Source organism: Arvicanthis niloticus, chromosome 21, assembly GCF_011762505.2.
Source record: "Arvicanthis niloticus isolate mArvNil1 chromosome 21, mArvNil1.pat.X, whole genome shotgun sequence".
NCBI lineage: Eukaryota > Metazoa > Chordata > Mammalia > Rodentia > Muridae > Arvicanthis > Arvicanthis niloticus.
The window spans coordinates 27,497,836-27,521,039 of NC_047678.1; the positions used below are offsets into that span (position 1 = coordinate 27,497,836).

The following is a 23,204-nucleotide window of genomic DNA, read 5'->3' on the forward strand; positions in this document are numbered from 1 at the left end:
AGAGATGGCTCCGTGATTAAGAGCACGGGCTGCTGAACCCGAGTTCAATTCCCAGCACCCACATGGCAGTTCTCAACTGTCTGTAACTCCAGTTCTGGGGGATCTAACACCCTCACACAGACATACCTGCAAGTAAAACACCAATTCACATAAAAATAATAAAAATGAATCATTTTGAAAAATAAACATTGTAGGGAATGGGTGGGCTGGAGGTTATCACACTAAGTGAAATAAGCCAGGCTCAGAAAGATGAAAATCCAGAGTTTCTTCTCATAAGCAGAATACAAATACAGACACACATAGGTCACAGAAGTAAACAGAAGAAGGACTGTGTGAGGGGAGGAAGGAGTAATGAGGGGCAAGAGAAAATATCAAGTGTTTCCCCTCATATGCAGAGTCTGTGTCCACATACTCGTTTGTATATGACAGGAAAGCAGAGGGGCCCATTTGGGAGGAAGAACAAACAAGAGGGTGCGGGGAGAGCAGTGGGGCGTGGATAAAAACAAGAAACTATGTAGTCAAGTGTGCTAGCCCATGTCTTTAGTCCCAGCCCTCAGGGGGCAGAAGCAGGCAGATATCTGAGTTCGAGGCCAGCCTGGTCTACAGTGAGTTCCAAAATAGGCACGGCTACAGAGAGAGAGAGAGAGAAAAAAAAGATACAATATATATGCATATATGAAAATCTAACAATGAAAACTCATTACTTTGTACACTAACTAAAAGAATTAATAAAATAAATAATTTTAGGATTTTAGGATGAATGATATGGCTCAGCGTGTAAGGCACTTACTTACTGTGCAAGCCAAGTGACCTAGGTTCAACGCCTGGAATCCATGTCAGTGTGGAAGGAGAGAACGAGCTCCACAAAACTGTGCTGACCACTACATGTCTACTAGAGCATGTAGACCCACCCCCCCACACACACAAATAACCAATAATAATAGTGTCTAAACGCCACAGACAAGTGCAGCCCACCATTATAACACATCAGAGTCCTCCCCATGACCTGAGCTTGAAGTGAGCCTCCTCCTGTCACCACCGCAGGAGATTGTCAGGTGGGCTACAGAGGCACTGCCACTGTTCCCAACCACTGATCTGTGAGCTTCCCTTGGTCCTGTGTTAAGAAAAGCAAACATTGAAAGAACGTGGACGCTTAGATCAGTGTAAGATTCTAATCCCTGGGGCTGGAGACATAGCGAGAAGGCTTACCAGTTGAGAGCATTTCTGCTCTTCTAGGGGTCCCAGGTTCGATTCCCAGCACTGATCTCAGACAGTCTAACTCCACTTTTTGCAGAGGACTAGTACCCATGTCCAGCTGCCTATAACTCCACTTCCAGGGGATCTGAAGTCTCTCTGCTGGACTCCACGGTCCTGCATACCTGTGGTGCACAGACACACACACACAGGTGAAACACTTGTACATATAAAATAAAAAGAAATACATCTTTAAATTTAAAAAAAGCCACCCCATGCTAGGCCCTGGTGTAGACACTGGTGTTCTTTGCTAGGTGTTATGTAAAGAAAAAATTTCAACTTTTAAACATTATGTTATTAAAATGCTGCTTTTACCTTTTCAAAATACGTATTTAATGCCATGTGAAACTCAGTTTGAAGGGACAAGCTCTTGAGCTATAAGGGGCTAGAGTGAAAGGACAAGAGTTTTACCAGGCATGGTGGTACACGCCTTCAGTCCCAGCAAACAGGAATCAGAGGAAGGTGGATCTTTGCTGAATTTGAAGCCAGTCTGGTCTACATACCAAGTTCCAGGCCAGCCAGGGCTACATAGTGAGACTATGTCTTTAAAAAAAGAGAAAGAAAGAAAGAAAGAAAGAAAGAAAGAAAGAAAGAAAGAAAGAGAAAGAGAGAGAGAGAGAAAGAGAGAGAAAGAAAGAAAAGAAAAAGAGACAAGAAAAGAAAAGTCTTCCTCCATGAAGTGCCTGCAAAGAGAATTTTAGGCACATCCATCCAGTGCCTCTTCCTAGAACCTTCCAGGCCTGGGGACCTGAAATGCTTCTTCCTCACAGTGAGATGGGGACTTAACCACTTACCTCCTTAACTCACCTGCCAGTCAAGAAGTAGTAGAGCATGATGTCTGCCAACTCCATCTCACACCCAGAGTACAGGAGTCCTGTTTCATTACTAATGTCTTGCCCTGCCTCCTCCCCCACACCCAGGGCTCCTTGTCTAGTTCCTCTGCAGTGGGGTATGAAAGCTGGGCACCCAAGGGCAGCCAAGAGGAAGCTCACTAGAGTCTGGTGCTGTTTGGTTTGGCCATTTTCTCCTTTGCCTAGGCCTGTGTTGGCTCTGGGCCTCTAACCAGCTGCCAAACCCTCTGTGAGGTAAGGCCTGGGATGCAGGTGGCTTCTGTGGCCTGTTCATCTTATTTCCTGTCCAGATATTAGGGGGGTAGGTACAAACCCCAGTATGGACACCTACTGTGTGACCTTGGACAGGAAAGGCCGCACTCTATCCTGACAGTGGGCCAGGCAGGCATCCCTGATATGCTGATGTCTGACTTATGGCCAAAGGTTTGTGGTGTCCCTCACTGCTCATACATGGTGCTCCTCACTGCTCATACATGGTGCTCCTCACTGCTCATACATGGTGCTCCTCACTGCTCATACATGGTGCTCCTCACTGCTCATACATGGTGCTCCTCACTGCTCATACATGGTGCCCCTCACTGCTCATACATGGTGTTCCTCACTGCTCATACATGGTGCTCCTCACTGCTCATACATGGCAGATGCCTTGTCATACTCTTGTTGCCAGTCCCAAGGCCTGGGAGCATCTTCCCAATTGGATGCAGTGCTCCCATATGGTCACATCTACATCTTTGGATACCCAATACTGCCTCTGGGGTGTTCTGAGAACATCCTCTACTCTTAGACTCACTGTCTCCAGGTTCCCAATCAGAGCCTTAGGCCATATATCATGGTCCTGACCATCCCACCCCAGCCCTACTCAGCTCTTTAGTAATATTTGTGAGTCAGCTGATCAGAATGCCTTTTCCTCTACTGTAGCCCTAGCCAAGCCAGAGATTGGCCAGTTGCAGCCACTTACCTGAGCCCCCTTTTCTGTGACCACGAAGGAGCAACTTCAATGCCTATGTGACCCTGTTAACTCAGCTCAAAAACCTTGCTTTTAGCACCGCCCCCCTCGTCCAGGGCTGGAGACGTGGTTCAGTGGTTAAGCATACTAGTTGCTCTTCCAGGGGATCCAGGTTCAATTCCCACCACCCACATGGCAGCTAACAACCATCTGTAACTCCAGTCCTAGGGGATCTGGCCTCTGTGTGTACCAAGCATGCACTGGATGCATAGACATATAAAAACACCCCTAATATACAAAAATATGTAATAAATGTATTAGCCGCTGGCCCCCCAGTCACACATGCACCTACAGCCCAGCCAGCCTGTCCCATTCCTACTCATTTGGCATCGCGCATGCCCGCTCATGTGCCTTCCGGACCCCAAGCATTTTCCCAGGCTCTCTCTGCTGCCCACCATATCTTCAGACTGTGTTCTGGTTTCTCATTTGTAAAATGAGGGCTTCACAGCTCTCACTTTACAGGACAGCATAAAGTCTGATTAAGATAATCCGACATGGGACTAGAGAGATGGCTCAGTGGTTAAGAGAGAGCACTGGCTGCTCTTCCAGAGGACCCTGGTTTAATTTCCAGCCCCCACGTGGCAGTTCACAACTGTCTTCAATTCCAGTCCTGTGGGATCCAGTGAGTGCCCTCACACCAGCATGCATGCAGGTAAGACACTAATGTACATCCAAAACAAACAAACAAACAAAGATAATCCAATGTTGTTGCCCCAGTGTACCCCATTCAAGTTCTGAGTTTTATGGCCCTTCTGCTTGGGTGTAAACTATCTTTCTGGAGCCTAACACCTAGCAGGACTTGGGAGACTGGATACCGCCCCAGCAACGGCTGCTCTGACAGGTGGACCTTAGCACTGAGCTCTGTAGGGTGCATCCCAAGGTCCAATTATGCCCATCTCAGGGTTTCTGGTAGTTAGATAGCCGCCAGGGCAGCCTCATCCTCCCTCCCAGTTTGTTGTGAAACCTAGCCTGGGGTGTTCCCAGTTACAATGCATGTAGGGTTCCCTGATATTTATAACTAATAAGACACATCAGCTGTCTGGGGTCCAGTGCCCAGCTGGACACTGAACACTAAGCTAGACACTTAGCTAAACACTAAGGAAGTCTAAGGTCTAAGGACAGGCAAAAGGCTCAGGCAGCACTAGCCTGAATCTGCTCTGCATACTCACAGAACTCAGCTTCTCACTGACTTACAGGAAAGACAGAGGGACTTAATTGCCTCTTTAACAGATGAGACTATTTCTGGAAGCAAGGCATAGGGTAAGAACTTTTAGTGGGTGGAGGAAATATATTTGGGATATATAGAACTGTCCTGTCTCCTGTCCTGCTGGGCCTTAACTTCCCCTGCACAGGGACCTCTGTAGGCACACTAAGCCCCAACAATGACACCTGTTACCTGGACCAAGAGTGGGGACATCTAGCCTGTCTGCTATTCCAGATGCTGCCCCTGGAGAAGGCTGCAGAACTGTCAGAACCAGGACAACTTTAGTGGCTGCCTCTGCTCTAAGAAGCAGAATCCCTAGGGAGACCCAGGCCCTAGGAAAATGGCACCTGGCCAGGCCTGCCTTCCAAAGACCAGGGCTGCTTTAAACCATCTCAGCTGAGCCCTAGAGAAAGTTAGCTCAGTTCAAGCTCCTAGCAAGACCAAAGTAACCTCCTTTTGTCTTGCTCTCTGAACTAAATTAGCCTTTACTGACCACCTATAGGACTGGTAGGCAGCTATCTGAAGAAACGAGGCCCAAAGGATTGAAAACTGTTCCACTTCAAATTCCTGGCTATAAGGCCCAGCAGTCATTTTAGGTACCTGGGCTGGGTAGTTTCATGTCAACTTGAGTCATTTGGGAAGAAACAACCTCACTTGAGAAAATATTCCCATGAGACTGGCCTGTGATATATTTTCTTGATTGATAATGTGAGAGGATCCAGCTCTCTGTGGGAGTGGCCTCCCCAGGGCTGGTGGTCTTAGATGCTATAAGAAGTCAGGCTGAGCAAGCCATAAGGAGCAAGCCAGTAAGCAGCACCCCTCTATGACTCTGCATCAGCTCCTGCCTCGAGGTGCCTGTCCTATTTGAATTCCTGACCTGACCTTCTGTAAAAGTAACTTGTAATTGTCGCCTCTGAGGCTTTCTGTCTCCATCTGCTAACCTCAGCCTAGTTCGGGAAGCTTCTAGCGTCCATACTATCTTATCTAGGCCTAGAATGTTTTCAGCCTTTGAGACTTACTGCTGAATAAGCTCACCCTTTCTAGCTTTTTCTGAACTCTGGCTGGCTTATTCACCTCCTCTGGCTCAAAATTCCTCTCCAAACAAACTGATTCAATCTAAATTCTCTCTGCTTTCTCTTGAACTGTTCTTCTTGGCCTCCAACTAACTCTAGCAATCTGTTATAATCTTCTGTCCCCTTCTCATTCTCTGGCTCGTTCTATCTCCACCTGTGTCTAGCTTGTTCTTCCTTTAACCTGTCTTTGTAGAACTCTCCCTCTGTGCTGCTCAATTCCCCCTTTCAACTCTACTGTCTCCATGAACTCTACTGTATTCCTGTACTGTTCTCTCTTCCTGTACTGTCTGTCTCTCCCTTAAGTAGCTTCCCTTTCCTCTCTCTTCTCATAAGAGTTGGGCATATCCTATTCTGTCAAATCGTTCTCTGATCTGTCACTTTGTCTGCCACTCAATTAGAAGTCACGTTCAAACATGGATGTTTCTTTCTACAAACTAACTTTACCTTCATTGTTTGGGATTAAAGATGAATGCTAAGGGCATGTCTGTATCCCAGCCAGAGGGATTAAAGGTGAGTTCTAAGGACTGAGCCACACCCTGACTAGAAAGAGTTATTCAAATGTCCTGTAACAACCTTTCCTCAATGATGTACTAGGATGTGAATCTGTAAGCTGAAATAAATCCTTTCCTCCCAAGTTGTGTTTGATTATGGTGTTTTATCACAGCAATCGAAACCTTAACTAAGTACCTCAGGAGACCCAGAGAACCAGGATGGGGGTACACAGCTAGTCCCTCCAGGAGTGGGAGTGCTCACTCAGACTAGTGAAGGAGCTCTGCTCTCCTCACCACTGTCAGGGCTTCAGATAGGACCACGATGTGGGCATCCATATACCTGGTGGTGCTACAGTTGAGCTCCTGTGTTGATTCATGAACCTAGCCCAGAGGGGTTTATGCATCAAAATCCCTAGAGAAGAGCTATATCAGGGGTTCTCGATTTTTCTAATGCTGTGACCCTCTAATACAGTTCCTCATGCTGTAGTGACCCCCAACCATAAGATTATTTTTATTGCTACTTCATAACTGTAATTTTGCTACTGTTATGAACCATGATGTAAATATCTATGTCTTCCCATGGACTTAGGTGACGTCTGTGGAAGGGTCTTTTGACCCCCCCAAAGGGGTATAATCATAGAATCACCTCCTATTAACTACAGGACTTTGGAAACAACAGAGGCAGAAAGCACTGAGCCAGGAGTCAAGTGCTACAGAACTCAACTGAGACCCTTGAGTCTGGCTATCCCTCTGGATCCCTCATCCCTCTGGCTTGAGAGACTGAGATCCTGACTCTGCACTGCATATCCAGGATTAAGGCAGCTGCTGTGGGAAGGCTTGTGGGAAGCACTGTGGGACAGTGCTGGCAACTTCTGCTCCTGTTCTGACAGGTGGCTCTGAGCACTGAGTTCTGCAAGAGATGGCTCAGGACCTAGCTATGCCAATCCCTGTGTCCCTGACAGTCAGATGGGCTTCAGTGGGAGCCTCATCCTCTTCCAGTCTGCTGTGTAGACTTCTGCTTGTGAAGAGGGAAAATCTGGAATTAGATACAAGTCTTGTTATAGTTCACTCTTCTTAGTACCAACAAGTTCTCGAGGCTTCATCCAACATATATCAAGGGGATTTGTGTCCAACCTGTCCCCCTTAATCCCAGGAATCTGAACTATCTGTCCTCAGCTTCTCTTAAACCGAGAATGGCCACTGGAATTCCAGAAGCTCTTCACATGACACCTGGTTTAGACTGTGGCTTCAGGACAGCCACACCTTGTCCAGGAGGGATAACTTCCACACAGTCCTTTATCCTCATCCTGAGTGTAGTCTCCACCTCAGACTGGCCAAGGACAGGATCCAAAGGTACCAGTTGGCTACTCCAGCTTTGAGAGCCTGCTAAGATCCTCAGGGACAGGACGACACAGGAGAAAGTGACAGGAACAGGATGCTGTCTATCAATCCTAGGATAGAGTGGTGATTCGGTCCTACCCAAGCTGAAGACTGCCTGGGTGATTGGAAAGAGCCCAACTATCCACTGACATGGAAGAATGGTCAGGCTTCCTGCTTCATCACAGGCTGTTGTGCTCGGCTCACAGTAATGACATGCATATAGAGAGTGTGCCTTCCTCACATGCCAGGGCTGCTAGGCCAACCACATGACTCCAGGACCCAGGTAGACCTCACATAAAACACTGATCAAAATTCCAACTGTGAAGGAAGGGTTTGTTTCAGCTTACAGGCTACAGTCCATCCCTGAGGAAAGCCAGGGCAGAGATTCATATAAGAACCCTGAGACAGAAACTGACGCACACACCGCGGTGGAACACTACTTACTGGCTTGGTCCTTAGGCTCATGTTCAGCTACGGTTCTAATATAGCCCATGTCTGCCTGCCTAGGGAATGGCACCTCCCACGGTGGACCAGCTCTCTGACATGAATTAGCAATTAAGAAAACATCCCACAGATATGAATACATACAGGCCAATCTGATAAAGACGGTGCTTCCCTTATGGGTTCCTCCTCCCAGGGTATCAAGCTGACAACCTAGATTAGCCATCACAATATACACTGTCCGAGGACCCTTTTCTCTCTCTGTTTCCTTGCTTGCCACGAGGTGAAGTGCTTTCCTCCATGCTTCTGCTTGGAACATGCCCAACAGAGCCAGCCGACTCTGGGCTGAAACTCTAAGCCAAACTAATCTTTCCTCCTTGTAAGACTTTTTTTTTTTTTTTTTTTTTTTTTTTTTTTTTTTTTTTTTCCACGAGAATGTAGTGACAAGCTAGCCAGGATGACTCTGGGTAAATGTACTTAAGGCTAAGACTGAAGAACTGAGTTTAATCTCCAGGACTCACAGATATGGGGCAGGAAAAAAATGCCTCAGTGGTTAAGAGCACTGACTGCTCTTCCAGAGGTCCTGAGTTCAGTTCCCTGCACTCACATGGCAGCACATAACCAACTGTAGCTCCAGTTCCAAGGGATCTGATACCCTCACACCAATGCACATAAAGTTAATAAATCATAAGATGTTTAAAAACAATACACAATACCACACTGTGCAACTGTAGAGGTTAGAAATCCCAGATTAGCCAGGCGGTGGTGGTGCACACCTTTAATCCCAGCATTTGGGAGGCAGAGGCAGGTGGATTTCTGAGTTCAAGGCTGGCCTGATCTACAGAGTGAGTTCCAGGACAGCCAGGGCTACACAGAGAAACCCTGTCTTGAAAAAAAAAAAAAAAAGAAAGAAAGAAAGAAAGAAAGAAAGAAAGAAAGAAAGAAAGAAAGAAAGAAATCCCAGATTAATTGCAGGGTGCTTAAATGAAGGTGTGGGCAGGATTACATTCTTTCCTGAGGCTCTAGGGAAGAAGTTGTTTGCATTCCTTGGCTCATGGCTCCTTCCTCCTGCACTCACACACACTGACCTGGACAATCCTGCTATACTGACTTCTGCTTCCTCACCCCACTGTCTGTCTCCGTCCTATAAATCCCTGTGATCACGCTCTGCTCTGTGAACTCAAGACAATTTTTCCTTCTCAAGACCTTTAGTTACAAGTCTGGGAAGAAGGATCAGTTGGTAGACTGCCTGCTACACAGGCATGAGGACCTGAGCTAGGATCCCCAGAACCCATGCAGGAGCTAAGCATGGCTTCGTGCACCTGCAACCCCAGCATTGCATGGAGGCAGGAGCCCTGAGGCTTGTGTAATTGGTGAGGTCCAGGTCAGTGAAAGGCCCTGTCTCAAAACGTAAGGTGGTGGTTGAGGCCTCTAGTCCCCATGTGCATGTATGTACACACACACACACACACACACACACACACACACACACACACGATCTTTACTCATATCTGCAAAGTCCTTTGTGCCATATAAGGTAATAGTCATGGGTTGCGGGATGACGTTGGTCTTTGGTTGTTATATTGCCTATAACTTTGCTTTGTTAGTCTCAAACCCAGGGTCTTACTCAAGACAGGGTTCTAAAGAGAGATCAAGTCACCATCCTAGTCACCACCTTGACTGGGGGCTGTTTAAGGCCAAGAGCTCCAGGAAATCTGGCGCCTGCTCCTGCCGCCGCCAAGTACAGCCTGTTCTCCTGGCACGACTGAGGGGAGGGGATCAGGTGCACTGGAGCCCTCAAAGAGATTATGGCTCAGCTTGAACAGCTGTTGGGCTCAGGCAGGAGGCCAGGCCTCACAGTTTCCTCACTCTGCTGACTGGAGTATGTGACCGCTGCTGTCAGGTCAGATTGGGGGGGGGGGGGGGGGGGCCACTCAGGAAGTTCTAGCCTCAAGTCTAGAAAATGGATATCCTGTCAGTTTATTGGTGGACATTAACTGAACCTGAAGGTGCCAGTGTTACAGGAGTTCCCAGACTGAGACTGGAAGGTTTCTTAATTCAGGGACAGCTATATAGGTAGGGGAAAGCTAGAACAAGGAGTCATGGCAGATGTGTTAGAATTTAGTAGGTATGGCATGGCTTGGCACTGGTAGGCAAGAGCCTTACTCGGGATGGACGCCCTGCTGGGGCTGGGGGGCGGTGTGCAGAAGAGGGTACTGCAGGGTAGCAGAGGTCCAGGGAAGGAAAGACTCTGAAGGTGGATAGGGAGAGGACAAGACAGGCTGCAGGGATTAAAGGGCTTCCCACTTCAGCACGGCAGTTCACAGACTTGTCAGCGGCAGAACCCTCTGTCCTGACAGCAGCCTACTTATGGGGCCAGGGAGGGGCATCCTGGGGCCTTTCCCAGGGCTCTTCTTGCCTCTTCAGACAGCACTCTGCCAGGACACAGAGGCCAGACTTAGGTCCTAGGGAGTCCAGTTAAGGTTTAGAACGGAGATTGGGAAGATGCTCAGGGTCCGTGAAAATAAGCATGAAGAAAAGGGTATATTTGGAGCTGGGGACCCATTTTAATAAGATAGCTGAATAATTCGAATGGAGTAACTCATGGGGAGCTACAAAACGCATCCACTGTGAGGTGAGACCACAGTTTCTCCACCTGCTGGAGGGGACAGAGCCTGGAAGACACGGTGTGCACCACATCCTCCTGTACTGGCCTCCAAGGAGGATTCCTTGACTTGTGCCAAGCTTCTGGCTAATACCAGGACAAAGAGGAAGAGAGGGTATGAAGCCTGGCTTTCCCAGAGTGAAGCCAGTGGCTGCCATGGCTTGGGCCTCAAGTACTCAGGCCCTAGTAAGACTCAGTGAGGGGAGGAGGCTGCTCCTGACAGCTCCATCCCCAGAGGGCAGTCACCAGAGCCCAGGACTGAAATCCTGCCATCTTTCCCTTGCTGAGTGAAGTGTCTTGGCCTGTCTCATGTTGGTGCTGAGCTGATCCAGCAGGGCCTTCCCTCTCTGTCTGTCTCCAAGATAACAGAAATACCCACACTGCAACAAGATCTTACTAACACCCGCTACAGTTCTGAAGGTTTGGAGGCCAAAACTGAAAAAAACGAAGTCATTTACCCCAGGTCACACCTTGGAAAGGGACAGACTCGAACCTAAACCTGGGTTGTTGGTAAAGCTCCAGTGTGGCTATGCAATGTTTAGCCAAATGAAGCTGGTTGCTACAGTTTGGAGGCCTGTCTGGCCACTCTACTTGGCTTGGACTTTTATCCCAGTGGAGTTGAGCCCCACATTTTTCTGGGAAGGAAGTTGTCCCAAGGGTGGCTCCTGTTCCAGTGACCCTAACTGCTCTTCCACTGTCACTCCCTACCATTGTTCTCTTGGGTGTCAGACCCGCACACTCCTCACGGTCTTGCCTCAAAAAACAGGCCTGAGACTAGGAGAGAAAACTGTCAGGGAATCAGCACTGAGTATAACCCACACTGAGATAAGAGGGCGACAGAAGACAGCTGTGAGGTCAGGGCAGCTGCCTGAGACGTCTGAATAAAGCCAGAGCCAAAGGGCAAAGGCAAGAGAGAGGTAGCAATATTCATACAGGCTTGGGCAAGCAAAGTTCAAATGGCAGCAGAGCCTCAGGAGGTGAGGAGCCTTACTGTGGTTGTGCCCTGTTACCCTCCTAGGTTCTTTCTGAAACAGTCATGAGCAAAAGACTACAAAAGACCAGGCTCCTTCTTTCAAAGAAAGCCAGCAGCAGCTTGAAGGCCACATATCTAGGGCTGGACATAGGGTAGGTCACCAGGGCCATATCCTGGGGCTCTGAGACCTTCAGTGTGATCTCTGCCAGCACAAATATACTCATCAACCATAGTAGCAGACATAGCTTATGCCAGATGAATCCAGAAATAGACTCCCAGAAGGTAAAGACCTAGCTTCCTTTCTCAACCTAGCTACTTTGTATCATGGGACTTTAGGCAGGTCTTACCACCTTGACCCTCCTGTGGGCATTCATGCATGTTCTACTTTGCTCATCTAGAACAGAATAGAATGAGGCTACTTCCTGCACTGGCCCTAGACGCTGAAGAATCCGCTTCCCGTAGAAGTTGGACTCATGAGGTCCAACTGCCAAGACTCCGCCCTGGAACTCGGCTGTCTTGGCTCTGGCAGAGCTGTTACCCATCAGAGCACACTGCCTCTGGCTGTTGTACCTTAGGTCAGGCCCTTACAAATGCTGGGGAAGGGGGAGAGCCTGGTAGGATAAACCTGCTTAGTCTCCAACACACCTATGAACCACCCAGATGAAGTCTTGTATCCACACTCACCAACCGGACAGGCTTCCTGTTGCGGCTGATGACAGCCTGTTCTTTGTGTCTCCTGGAAGCTGGGAATTTTCCCAGAGCTGGAGTGAAGGTCACAATTCAGTGCCCAGACTTGGTTGGGTGCACCAACCAGGGAAACATACATGGGTAATTTGAACTCCAAATTTGAATTTCCACATTTGGAAAGGATGGTCAATAAAAGAAAACAAAGTCCTGTGAGTTTTTTTTTTTTTTTTTCTACCCTACTGTCTCAAACCTAAACTTACATGAATGTAGGTATGCAACTCCAAGATCATGTGTCAAAGGCTCTCAGCCGCATCCTCATGCTCAGATACAGCCCCCCATGCTCAGCCTAGGCCCAGTTAAGGAAGAGTATGTAGGCATTCTCAGGCTGGAGGTAGATGATGTTAACCGGAGTGAGCCATTCTGTGCAGTCCCAACAGTGTCCAAGGCCGGGATTGAGCCTCTTCATCCCCCATCCCCATCACATGGTGTCCTTACATCACACAGTCTGCTTGACTTGCTGCAGCAGGGGGAGGCTCTCAGGCCTAGTCCTGCATGGAGAACAAGGGCCCATGAACATTAATAGCAAGATACTAGTTCACCATTTACTGCTCTCTCAATACTTTACTGGCCACACTTCCCAACATCTTCACAGCAATTTCACCAAGAGGAATACCAAGTAGCCTGCTACACAGAGGGGACAGCGCCAGGCTGGAAACCCAGGTCTTGGGTACCTCTGTTCTTAGCTGCCACAGGAAGAACACTCCATCCATGTTTCCGAGTCTCCTAGAAACATGCCTCATGGAGAATCACAGAACCATGGCTATGCCAGGGGTTCAGTACACCTCTCCCTGGGCAGCACTCCACACAGGGTGAGCCAGGCACCCGGCAGGCTAGAATCCTAGCCAGGTGTTCACAGAGCAGCCACACTTGGTACAGACTTCTGGATATGCAGGAACCGGGGCCTGAGGAGACAGGATGAGTACCATCTAAGCTCCAAGGAATGCACATGTGGTGGGGGCTAGGAGAACACACAGAAGTGATACGGCTATGAGAACCCTAGCCTTACCTCCCACAGAAGTCTTCACGGACACCCACCAGACTAAGGTGCAGGTCAGGCTGGCTCTGAAGCCAACTGCTGACAAGCTCTGGGTGTCTTGGGTCTACTTCTAAGAAGATGCTTCTACATGAAGAAGAAATGGGTCAGCTCAAGGAGGCAGGGCCAGGACCAGGACCTGTACTTCCAGGTTGTCTGGTCTGCAAGAGGCCTGGGCGCAATGACTGCCAAGGCTTGTCAATTACACAATGGAGTGGGAGGAGGCTGGTGTCCATACCCAGAGGCATTCAAGAGCTGGGGTGCCAAGGTCAAGATGTGGGTGATGACGTCCATGCCTTCGTCACCACCATCCAGGGCCACCAGATCTTCGTAACTGAATGGGAAAACAGTGGAAGGTGAGTGGTGTGTCAGGGGAGCGGTGTGTTAAGAAGCCATGCAGGCCCTCACAAAGGGCTCTCTGGGACTTAACCTCTGGGTTGAGAGGTATGCTGAGGATCCATCAGCAAGCGGTTGCTACGTGAACAGAAGCTTTTGCTTCCCTCATCTCTCACGTAGAGAGCACCCCACAGAGCAGGGCTGGATGGACCTGCTAAGTCCCACTGACAAAGCCCCTTGGGGCATAAGGCTCTCTCACAACAAGGCAGCTCCTGCTCTTGATCTGAGGACATTTAAAGCTGACCCTGACTGAGCCCAGGAAAGAGGAGCCAGTTCCCAACCCAGATCACCCATGCTTATAAAGAGACATGGTTACACTGGGTTTTCTGTCTGTGTGAACACAGCATGCTTTTCCACAGCCAGAAGAGGCATCAGTGCTGGCTTTTCCACCAAGTCTTTGTAGGACCTTTAGCAGGGCAACTTTCCTCTCTAGGCCTTGTGTAAAGTGACATGCCCTATGAGCACCTTCTATAGGCCTCACTATGCCCAACACTAAATCCTCACCACACTCCTACAAGCACTACCACTCTCTCCTCTTTCAAAGTGCAAAACGGGGGCTCCGACAGACTAGGGGCCTCCAGGGGTCAGAGTGCAAAGGCAACACCTTCCCCAGGGAGGCTGCAGGCTCTGAAGTGTACCTCTCAACCCTGCTGTCCCATACTGCACTGTCTTCTCCAGATGGAAGGGCCTGCACTCCAACCAGTCCTGCTAGAGCTTCTCTGCTGCTCTACCCACCATGTACCTGCAGATCTCTGGAGCCAGCTGTTCCATGTCCTTGTGGAAGACGTAGGGAGGGTTGCTGACCACCAAGTCCATGGGGCCCCAGGGCAAAAGGTGTGTGCGGCACTTGTCTGTAGGCAAAGAAGAGGATGCATGTATAGCCTGTGAAAGTTGGCAGCTCCACTTGCTACCTGGTCCCTTAAGTAGTCCCTCTCCCTAAATCTCTCTTTAGACCCGATAAGCCAAACTTCAAGATTAGTAGCCAGAGTCAGCAGGCTAGCTGGGAATGGACACGATCTGACATGTAGCTGTTCACCTAGAATATCCATGTTCTCTCTTCCCTGTCAACGCCTCCTCATTAAGCCACATTCAAGTGTCACCTCCAGGAAGCCCTCCCTGATAGCAAAGGCAAAGGCGGGGCTCCTCAGCTCTGCAGCCCCCTGGCCTTGCTATTCTCTGCTTTATAACCAATATAGTCTGAATGCACAGGGAGGGCAGGCCTGCTGCCCTCAGATAACCTCTTATGGCTGTTTCTGGATCCCACTTGTACCAGATGCTAAGACAGGTGTCTAACACTCACAAAAACCTTGGGTACTTCCATGGATAACAAAAGAATCAGAACCGGAGCTGGAAACCTGAAGACACTGCAAAGCCTGCAAGGACCAGGCACTGCTGGATCACCTCATCCAGGCCAGGTGGGCAGGGAGGTGCATTTTGGTCCTAAAGTTTTCTCTTTGTTGTTATTGTTTATTTTGTTTGATTTTTTTTTTTTTTTTTTTTTTTTTTTTTTTTTTTTTTTTGAGATGTTTGGCTTTATATCCTATGCTGGTCTAGAAGTCACCATGTTCCCCAGATAGACCTTGAATTCACAGGAATCCTCCTGTCTCATCACTGCTAAGATTACAGGTATAAGCTACCATACTTGGCTCTAAACTGTTCTACTTTGGACATCTGTTTACCTCTTCCCAGGAAACAAATCCTAGTTAAATTTATCAGGCATAAGGAATCTAGAAGACCTTGTGGAAGAGCAGTGGTGGCGCACGCCTTTAATCCCAGCACTTGGGAGGTAGAGGTAGGCGGATTTCTGAGTTCCAGGACAGCCTGGTCTATAGAGTGAGTTCCAGGACAGCCAGGGCTACAAAACAAAACAAAACAAAACAAAACCAAAGACAGACAGACAGATAGACAAGAAAGGAAAGGACAGGACAGGACAAGACCTCATGGCTAGTCCCTTCATGGGTCAGGTCAGCCAAGGAAACAACAGCACCTTGTCAGTCCTCGGCAAGCTCAGCAGGGGTTGGTCTGAGATGGTCCACAGGTTTGATTATTAGGAAACCCTCACCTTTCCCCATTTCTGCAGTATCTCACACACCAGCAGCACCCCACACCAAGATGTACAGGGGATGTACCTGAGGTTATATCAAGGCGGATGATCCGAATCCTGTCCTGCAGCTGAAGCCTGGAGAGATGAGGAGATGGTGGTGAGCATAGGGTACAAGCCTTGGCTACAAGGACCAGGAGGGAAAGGGAGCCTTCTTGGATCAGCAATATAGCTGCTGCTCAGTCCACCCACTAAAAAACCCACGGGACCACTGGCCAGGCTTCCCTCACTGCATCTCTCCTTCAAGAATGAAGTCAGACACTAGTAGGTTTGTACTAGAATAAAGGTCAAGTTCAGGTCCCAGAGTCCAAACAGTGCTGGCCTTCTGGACATCCCAGCCCATGTACCTCTGAGCATTCTCCTGGGTCAGACTAACAGCAGCTTCTTCCTTATCCACAGCAATGACTTGACTCTGCCCCCAAAACAAAGGAAGAGAGGTGGAGTTCTGGGAGATGCCGTCTAAGAATCTTCCTCTCGCTTCAAAGAGGAAAGAAATGTGTAACAAAGTTTTCCTGTGGTTAGACTAGCCAGACAGACAGGGATGGAAGTTAGAGGCTGTGACCATGCTTGGCTGGACACACCTTCCTTATATGGCCACTTTCCCTCAATGCTTCTTGCAGAGAGATGTGGGGAGCAGTAAGTGACCACCTCAGTGGCTAAAGGCATGGTAGAAGGATGCAGAGATGACCTACCTTGGGGAGCTGGCTCAGCAGGCTGAGAGCAATGGCTCCTGATCCACAGCCCACCTCTAGAATGAGGGGACCATCTTGGGCTTTCACTTCAGAGGGCCTCTGGGCCACTTCCTCTAAAACCCATTCAACCAGTTCCTGGAAAGCAGAGGGTCTGGATCAGACTAGGTACCATCTTTGCTCCCAAGAAGCCTTTACAAGGAAGTCTAACTGAAGACAGGTGGGGGGTGGCCAAGGCCAAACTGATCTTCACGCCAGCAAGGGCCCTGGGTGGGTCATTCTGTCACTCCATGCCTCAGTTTACACATTTGTGCAACTGAGTACTCGTCTCAGGAACATAATAAAGAGTAGTCAGGATCGCATGCCTGCCCCATCACCTGCAGCTACGTGCACAATAAATCCCAGCTGTGCCCTTCCAGGCATCTTCCCACTTTATACTCAGAAATGCTGAGAACCCTATTTGACACCCAGCCTCCCTGTGTCTGGTCCTGCTTCGAGAGCCTATATTAATCTGCTGGATCATCACCACTGGCTCATATAGATACTAACACTCAAGGGTCAAGGCCCTACCTGGAGCCTGAACTGTGGTTCAGGCTTGGAGTTGAGGATATAGCTCAGGTGTAGAGCACTGCCTAGCATGTGTAAGGCCCTAGGTTCTACCCCAGTATCATAGGGGAAAAATAAATAAACCAGAGGTGGCTGGTGTGTCCTCAGCTTTCTCACAGAGCTGAGTATGAGAATTTCCCAGAAGATTCCTAGGCTCAAAGGACAAACAATTCTCTTAATAGGACAGGGATACATCCCTGCCCAAGTCTTGCAGGTGGCTGTGGCACAAACTGAACCCGGTAAAGGGGCACAGTGTGTAATAGCCTTTCTGGATGGGACCCACCACTGGAGCAGGGGACACTTTCAGATGCCACCAGCATGAATGCAAAAGCAGTTAGGGTCTGCTGTCCACATGGGTTGTATACAGTCATTGACACAGGGTGAGCTAGGAGAGAAGACTGAAGGCTGTCACTGTACCATAGCTGAAATGTTTTTACCCACAGTAGAGTAGGGGACACATGCATGTAGCAGGGAAAGGCAACATGGTCTCTTCTCAAAGACAACCCCCTTGGATATGAGCAGAAGGCCCTTCAGGGCCCAGGAAACTGGAAGGGAAGCAGCAGGTGAAATCCACTTTGAAGAAGTGAGCCTCTGTGAGGTGTCTGTTATCAGATCTGAAGGGTACAAACTGTGCCCCAAATCAGACCTAGACACTGGTCCTCCATAAGCCAACAAAAAGAGCCAGATTAAAAGTAAAAAGCAGAAGGAGGGGTGGGGAGAAGGAAGGAAGGAGATTTATTCAACATAGCCATCCTGGGAGGAAGGACAAAGAGGTTCACAAAGCCATCAAGCCTGTCTTCAGATCCTGAAGTGAGATCAAAATTTAAGTGGCAGGCAAGGATGTGCACATCTGATCGGTCAGGACAAGGTGTGGTCCTGCCCACACTGACCCTCCATTATCTGGGTTTCAGTCTTCTCATCCTGTCAGGTGGACTGACAAATTATTAGAACTGTGGTGTCTCTCTCTCTCTTGGTGGGAGACAAGCTCTCCCTCTGACTAGTGCATGAGATTCCTCAGGACATTCCCATTTCTTTGGAGTCCCCTGTTTCAACAGTCTGATAGAATGAGGGACACAACTGTCTCTTCAGAACATCATTTCTGCCAGACCAGTTGCATCTCTACAACCCAAGGCTCTCTAACCTGACTTGAAGATCTAGGACTGGGTTTGCCTCTCTTGTCATACTAAATCATGAGAAGATGATGACCCATCAGCACCAGATCACCCAAGCCTACTTTCCTCTGAAGTCAATCCTGCTGAGTCCCCAAAAGCATTTGTCCTTCTAGGGTCCCAGTCTCAGTGGTGATGCTCATTCACACCAAAGGAAACAAGTCCCAGGCAGACAGAAGCTGAAGAGCTGGACCAGCCCTCCTTGTTTCAGGCCCCTTCTGTACTAAAGAGCTACGGCCCATAGGAGAGAAAAAACTTGGTTCAGTCCTGTGCCAGGCATAAGTGGGGAACACTGGGGTGTGTGAAGCAAGCTGGGCTGATGACCACTGAAGAGCTTGCAATCAAGGGCTGTGACTGAGGGGCTACGGTACATGCAGCAGATTGAAAGGCCAGAAAAACGACAGTCTGTGATAGGGGTGTAAGTTTCTATGGGTTTCCTGGCCACAAATGGCCCACTCTGGCTGGAGGATGACCCCTCAGCCAGCCCACACTGGCTAGCCACCTCACAGAGGCGTCCCTGACCTCAGACACACACACCATCTATGTAAATGGCCATCTGGGGCAGGGTGTGAGGCTGACAGACAGTGGCTTCTTTCTTTCCTTTTACCACAGACCGTGGAAAGCTCATGTAAGTGGAGGACCATCTGGTGACTGTGTGGGAACTATCTATGTTGAGACCACAACCAGGAAGTCTAGAAAGTTCTTTCTTATGCAGTGAAGACCTTTCGTCTACCTAAAGCTGTTGGCTCTGAGCCAAGCTAGCCACAGACCCAGGTCATCTGTTCCAACTGAATCCAGCAAGAATTCAAAACATGGTATGACAGAAGAGAAATATAGGACAGAGACAGGGAATGGGCAGCTGGTGGTTTTCCACAACTCCTACAGAGGTGGCCCTGAGGTCTCCGCAGGATACAAGGGCCATGCACACCCTCTGTTAGGACCGATCCTATTTCTGCTGGGCTGGCCCTAGTGTACTGCCTCCCTAAAACAGTTATAGCACTGAGCCTCCCCCCACCCACAGTCATACAGCATCAGATGGGGATGGAATGGCTCACACCCCAACCTTGGGTTTCCCACTGTATATACTGTCACACTGGAGGCTTCACCACCCTTTACCCCCTAGGGAAAACCAAACTCATCAGGCCGCAAGCCACTTGCAATTTTGCATTTTAGACTTTCATACCCACCATCAAAAACCACCCTTTGATGGACAGAGACTACAGACTCCATGACCCCCCTCCCCTGAGCCCCTTCTCTCCACTCCCCACCACAGGCCACGTCCTCTTGATTTCTTAGTAAAGCACCCCCGTCTGATGTGGCTTCCCATGGGGGCAAACCTGATAAGTTCTCAGAAATGTCTGTACAGTGAGGCAGACCTGGCCTCCCAGCCAACCACAGCATCCTCACTCCCCCTCCTCCGGCAGCAAGGCTGCCTTCCTGGCCCAGACCCACCTCACGTGGGTGGGTCACACAGGAGCTGAAAGCCCCACACTCAAACCAAAAACATACAGCAGATACCAGGTCAGCTCCAAGGGGATGCAAAGGCCACCGTGATAGCTGTCCCTCTATGTTCTGAGCCTTAACAGTCTCTAAGGATGGCAAGTGATCTCCTGGCCAGTAGTCACATATTTGGGGAAAGCTACTGGGCAATCCCCCAGAAGCCTGAAGATGACAGGCCACATCATGCTTGGAGTATCTGTACCCTGGCCCAGGTCATGCCAGTTCTAAATAGGATAGAGTCAGAAAGTTCAGGTGCTTTTGTGGGTCCCCTTCCTTAACAACCCTGTGACTTCTCACAGTCCTGCCACACGATAAGGGGTAAACCAGGTGATCAACACATTTGGTTTTTTTTGTTTTTTAATGCGTGTATGGTATTTTGCCTGTATGTATGTGCATGTACTGTGTACATGCAGTGCCCAGAAAGGCCAAAAGAGGGCATCAGATCCCATGGGACTATAGTTAGAAATGGTCGTAAACCACTGTGTGTTCTGAGAATTGAACCTGGCTCCTCTGGAAGGGCAGCCAGTGCTCTTAACCACTGAGCCATCTCTCCAGACAGAGCAGAGGGTTCATGACCAAGGGGTGGAGATTAAAAGGGTGAAATGCTGGTAGCTCAAAGGCCTCGGCTAGTAAAGGTGGAAGGAGACAGGATCTTTCAGAAATCAATCTTTTTCAGAGTCTAGTGCCCTCAGATTTTTCTCAGCACCCCTTAATGCAATCCCATGAGTCCACTCTCTAGCTCCCAGCTCTGCCATCAACAAAGTCAGGGGAAATCCAAGAAAAACAGAGAAGCATCTCTCCCAGATCAGGGTGTATCCCCAAGGGGTAGCATACATGGGCTGGCCACACAACTGCTCGTTCTGGTCATCTAAGGAACTGACACAAGCAATCACCTCACCAGACAACGGACTGGAGGAGACCACCAGTCACAAAGGGCATGGCCTGACAGTCTATCACCTGAGCCCACAGTAGGCAGCAGCCACCTGTAAGGTCACATGGCTCACACCAGGCCTCTAGTAGAGCCCTCCCTACTTCCCCCATGCCCTCTAAGTCACTGAAGGCCATTTATTTCCCATGGGTTGAGTCTGCCACGGGCCTATAGGATAGCTCCTAGTGAACACAGTAAGTTCAGCAGTAGGACACTGCTACTTGGAGCATTCTATGTCACTTCTGGTCACTGAGGCTGGGACAGAGGCTTGGAATGTAAAGACATTCAAAGGGAGGGGGCAAGATGGGTCCTCAATCATAGCTCTGCCAACCTAGCCAGCAGAAAAATCTATGTGTGAAAGGGTGCTGTGAATGGCAGCCATGGGGCCCCAGCGCCCCCTGGAGGAAGTCTGGGGCAAGACAGGTCCCTTAAACCTTTTCTCAACTCCATTCTGTGCTAGTAAGATACTCACTTCTGTCTCGGGCCGAGGAATGAACACTGGGGGTACCATCTTCAGATTGAGCCCCTGAAAGTCCCACTCCCCAAGGATATACTGCACCGGCATCCTGCAGGAGGAGTATCCAGGGAGTCATCAGTACCAGAACCAGGATTAGTAAAGCCAGAGCTGAATTGAAGACTACTGTAGCTAAGGCTATCTAGCAGGGTCCTGCCTGCAATAACCTAGGACAGTCTAGGTCTTCCCTTCTTTCAATTTACAACACCAGTCCCTCTCCTGATACTTCCTACCCCAACAGATCCTTAGTCCTTAGACACTTTACTCCTCCCTGACTATAATTTAGTGGAACTGGTGAAGGCTGGATCTCTGTAGAGTCATCTGTCCATGGGTGCTTACCTCTGTAATCTATGGCTACACAGTTCCTGGATGCATTCCAGTTGTTGAAGGGTCAGTGGCTTGGTCCAAAGTGCTGGTCTCAGGCTCTGAAACTGTTCCCATGAAGAATGTGAGTGGCTGGTTCCCTTGGTCTAGAGACACACACCTGGGTTTCTTGTGTGGACAAATGTCTGTCAATGCTAGCTACTTAATCATCCCAGAACCCACAGTGCCTGGAATACACTGCAATAGTTTGTTGGATGAATGAATAAATGTCTGCCTGAAACATTTGTTCAGTGAAATCAAACCAGTCTTAATTAAGCAGCCTGATTGAGGCAAAAATTAAAATAAATAAAGTGAAATTTAAAAACAAACAAACAAACAAAAAAAAAACAACCCTCACTATCCATTCCCTAGAGACCTCCCCTCTTCCCTCTTCCTATCCTAACATCACACTTAACTGTTTTGGCTCCAAGGACATGAGCCACGATGTACTCACTGGATTCCCGGGCCTCTGGGATACCTCTTTCCTCAAAGACCCGTGTCCAGTGATTAACCATCCCTGTGGCGCTCAACAGCCCAGCCAGAGATGAATAAGTCTTCCATAAGTTGAAGGCCCAGCCCTGGGGGGCTCTCCTCCTTCCTTGGGGACCAGAGAGAAGGGTCCAAATTATTTGTCCCCAGAGCTTCATTCTTGGAGAAAGGTTTCCAAGCTCCTGACTCTTGTGCTATCAGTCATTGAGATAAGGGCTGGCAGTGATCCCTGGGCTGGGCTTGGTGAAGAAGAATCGGTCATGGGTTCCAGTTCTCCATTGTTTTGTTTCTAAGATGTTGCTGTCACCCTAAAGAAGGATGTGGAAAGACTCAAAATGTGCCAGAAAAGGGTGTGCTTTTTAATCTGTCACCTCCTGGACTATATTCATACCCCCAATCACCTGATTCCTTCTCTTGGCCAGTAATGTTTTGTTACTTTTGGTAGAAGCAGGTTGAACTGGTGAGTTCTGTCCCTGTTAACAGCCAAATGTAGGTTTGGGAGTAGGTTAGACCTATATCAGACCCTAGTGTGAGTGAGATCAGTTGAGTCGTTTCTGACTTCCAGGTTGCTCATAATATGGGAGAAATAACACCATGTTTCTGGTGAGTGGTTTCTTGATCAACGAATATCAGGGGCCTGGAAGTCCCTTGGAACTCACTAATAGGTGGAAGAAGACTGCCATGCTTGGAAGCTTTGCTTGTGACATTCTGTATGTATCATTATGGCTTAGAAGCTGAAACTTTCCCTCTATTTTAACCCATGATCCCTGGACATTGGCATAAATCGAAGGCTGAAAAATTAACAATGTTACATTTAAGTTAGCATAAATAAGTGATCTGAAAACTTAAAATTTGTGGTCCCTTCTACTTCCAAACTAAACTAACATTTGCTGAGGACCTGCTAACTGCCACATACTCTTAGACAGGGCTCCAGAAGAGGGAAGCAACTTTCCCATGGTAACTCAGGTAGAAAATACCCCAGGCAGAACACAAATCCGGCTCTGCCAGACTCCTGACGCAACTGGGTCCACCTGTACCCAGTTCCTGAAGGAATCAAATCTCGAAGTCTTGACACCGTCTCCATCCCAAATCCGCAAGGACACTATCAACAGCTCAAATGAGGGCGCCCTCTCTCCAAACAACTCTAATCAACGTTGCAGCCCATGCATTCCCATCCCGACCTCCAGCTCTGGAGCATACCTGCTAGAGGGCATGCACGTTTCCGCTGCCCACACACCGGTACCAGAAATCAGCCCCAGGGTCGGCCCCCGGATGTGCGTAACCTGCAGTGCACTCCCTCAGCACTTTGCTTCCGCCTCGGTGCAGTTAAG

General features: G+C 48.9%; 1 protein-coding gene across 4 annotated transcripts; it reads right to left on the reverse strand.

Annotated features, from left to right (window-relative positions):
* Positions 1–250: 250 nt before the first annotated feature.
* Positions 251–23,179, reverse strand: Hemk1 (HemK methyltransferase 1, mitochondrial release factors N(5)-glutamine). Of its 4 annotated transcripts, XM_076917735.1 has the most exons (12): positions 23,074–23,179; positions 21,801–22,181; positions 21,361–21,452; positions 20,980–21,073; positions 16,308–16,442; positions 15,963–16,027; positions 15,644–15,693; positions 14,257–14,365; positions 13,357–13,452; positions 13,092–13,205; positions 12,286–12,987; positions 251–1,379 (listed from the first exon to the last, which is right to left on the reverse strand). In XM_076917735.1, exons 2-11 carry the CDS (start codon positions 22,029–22,031, stop codon positions 12,936–12,938), a joined length of 1,038 nt encoding a protein of 345 aa, XP_076773850.1. In that variant the 5' UTR covers positions 22,032–22,181; positions 23,074–23,179; the 3' UTR covers positions 251–1,379; positions 12,286–12,935. The 4 variants fall into 4 exon arrangements, with proteins under 4 accessions (XP_076773850.1, XP_034339987.1, XP_076773852.1 ...); XM_034484096.2 differs by lacking the exons at positions 251–1,379; positions 13,092–13,205 and having other exon boundaries at positions 9,627–12,573; XM_076917737.1 differs by lacking the exons at positions 251–1,379; positions 13,092–13,205 and having other exon boundaries at positions 12,627–12,987.
* Between the last annotated feature and the right edge of the window lie 25 nt (positions 23,180–23,204).

Bases quoted from the DNA above. Each gene is read 5' to 3' on its own strand.
- Hemk1 (XM_076917735.1), bottom strand. From the start codon at position 22,031: ATGAAGCTCTGGGGACAAATAATTTGGACCCTTCTCTCTGGTCCCCAA. The intron at 21,453-21,800 runs GTTAAGTGTGAT...TCATGGGAACAG, and splicing joins ATGTCCTTGGAGCCAAAACA to TTTCAGAGCCTGAGACCAGC. The intron at 16,443-20,979 runs GTGAGTATCTTA...TCTGCTTTCCAG, and splicing joins TTCCTCGGCCCGAGACAGAA to GAACTGGTTGAATGGGTTTT.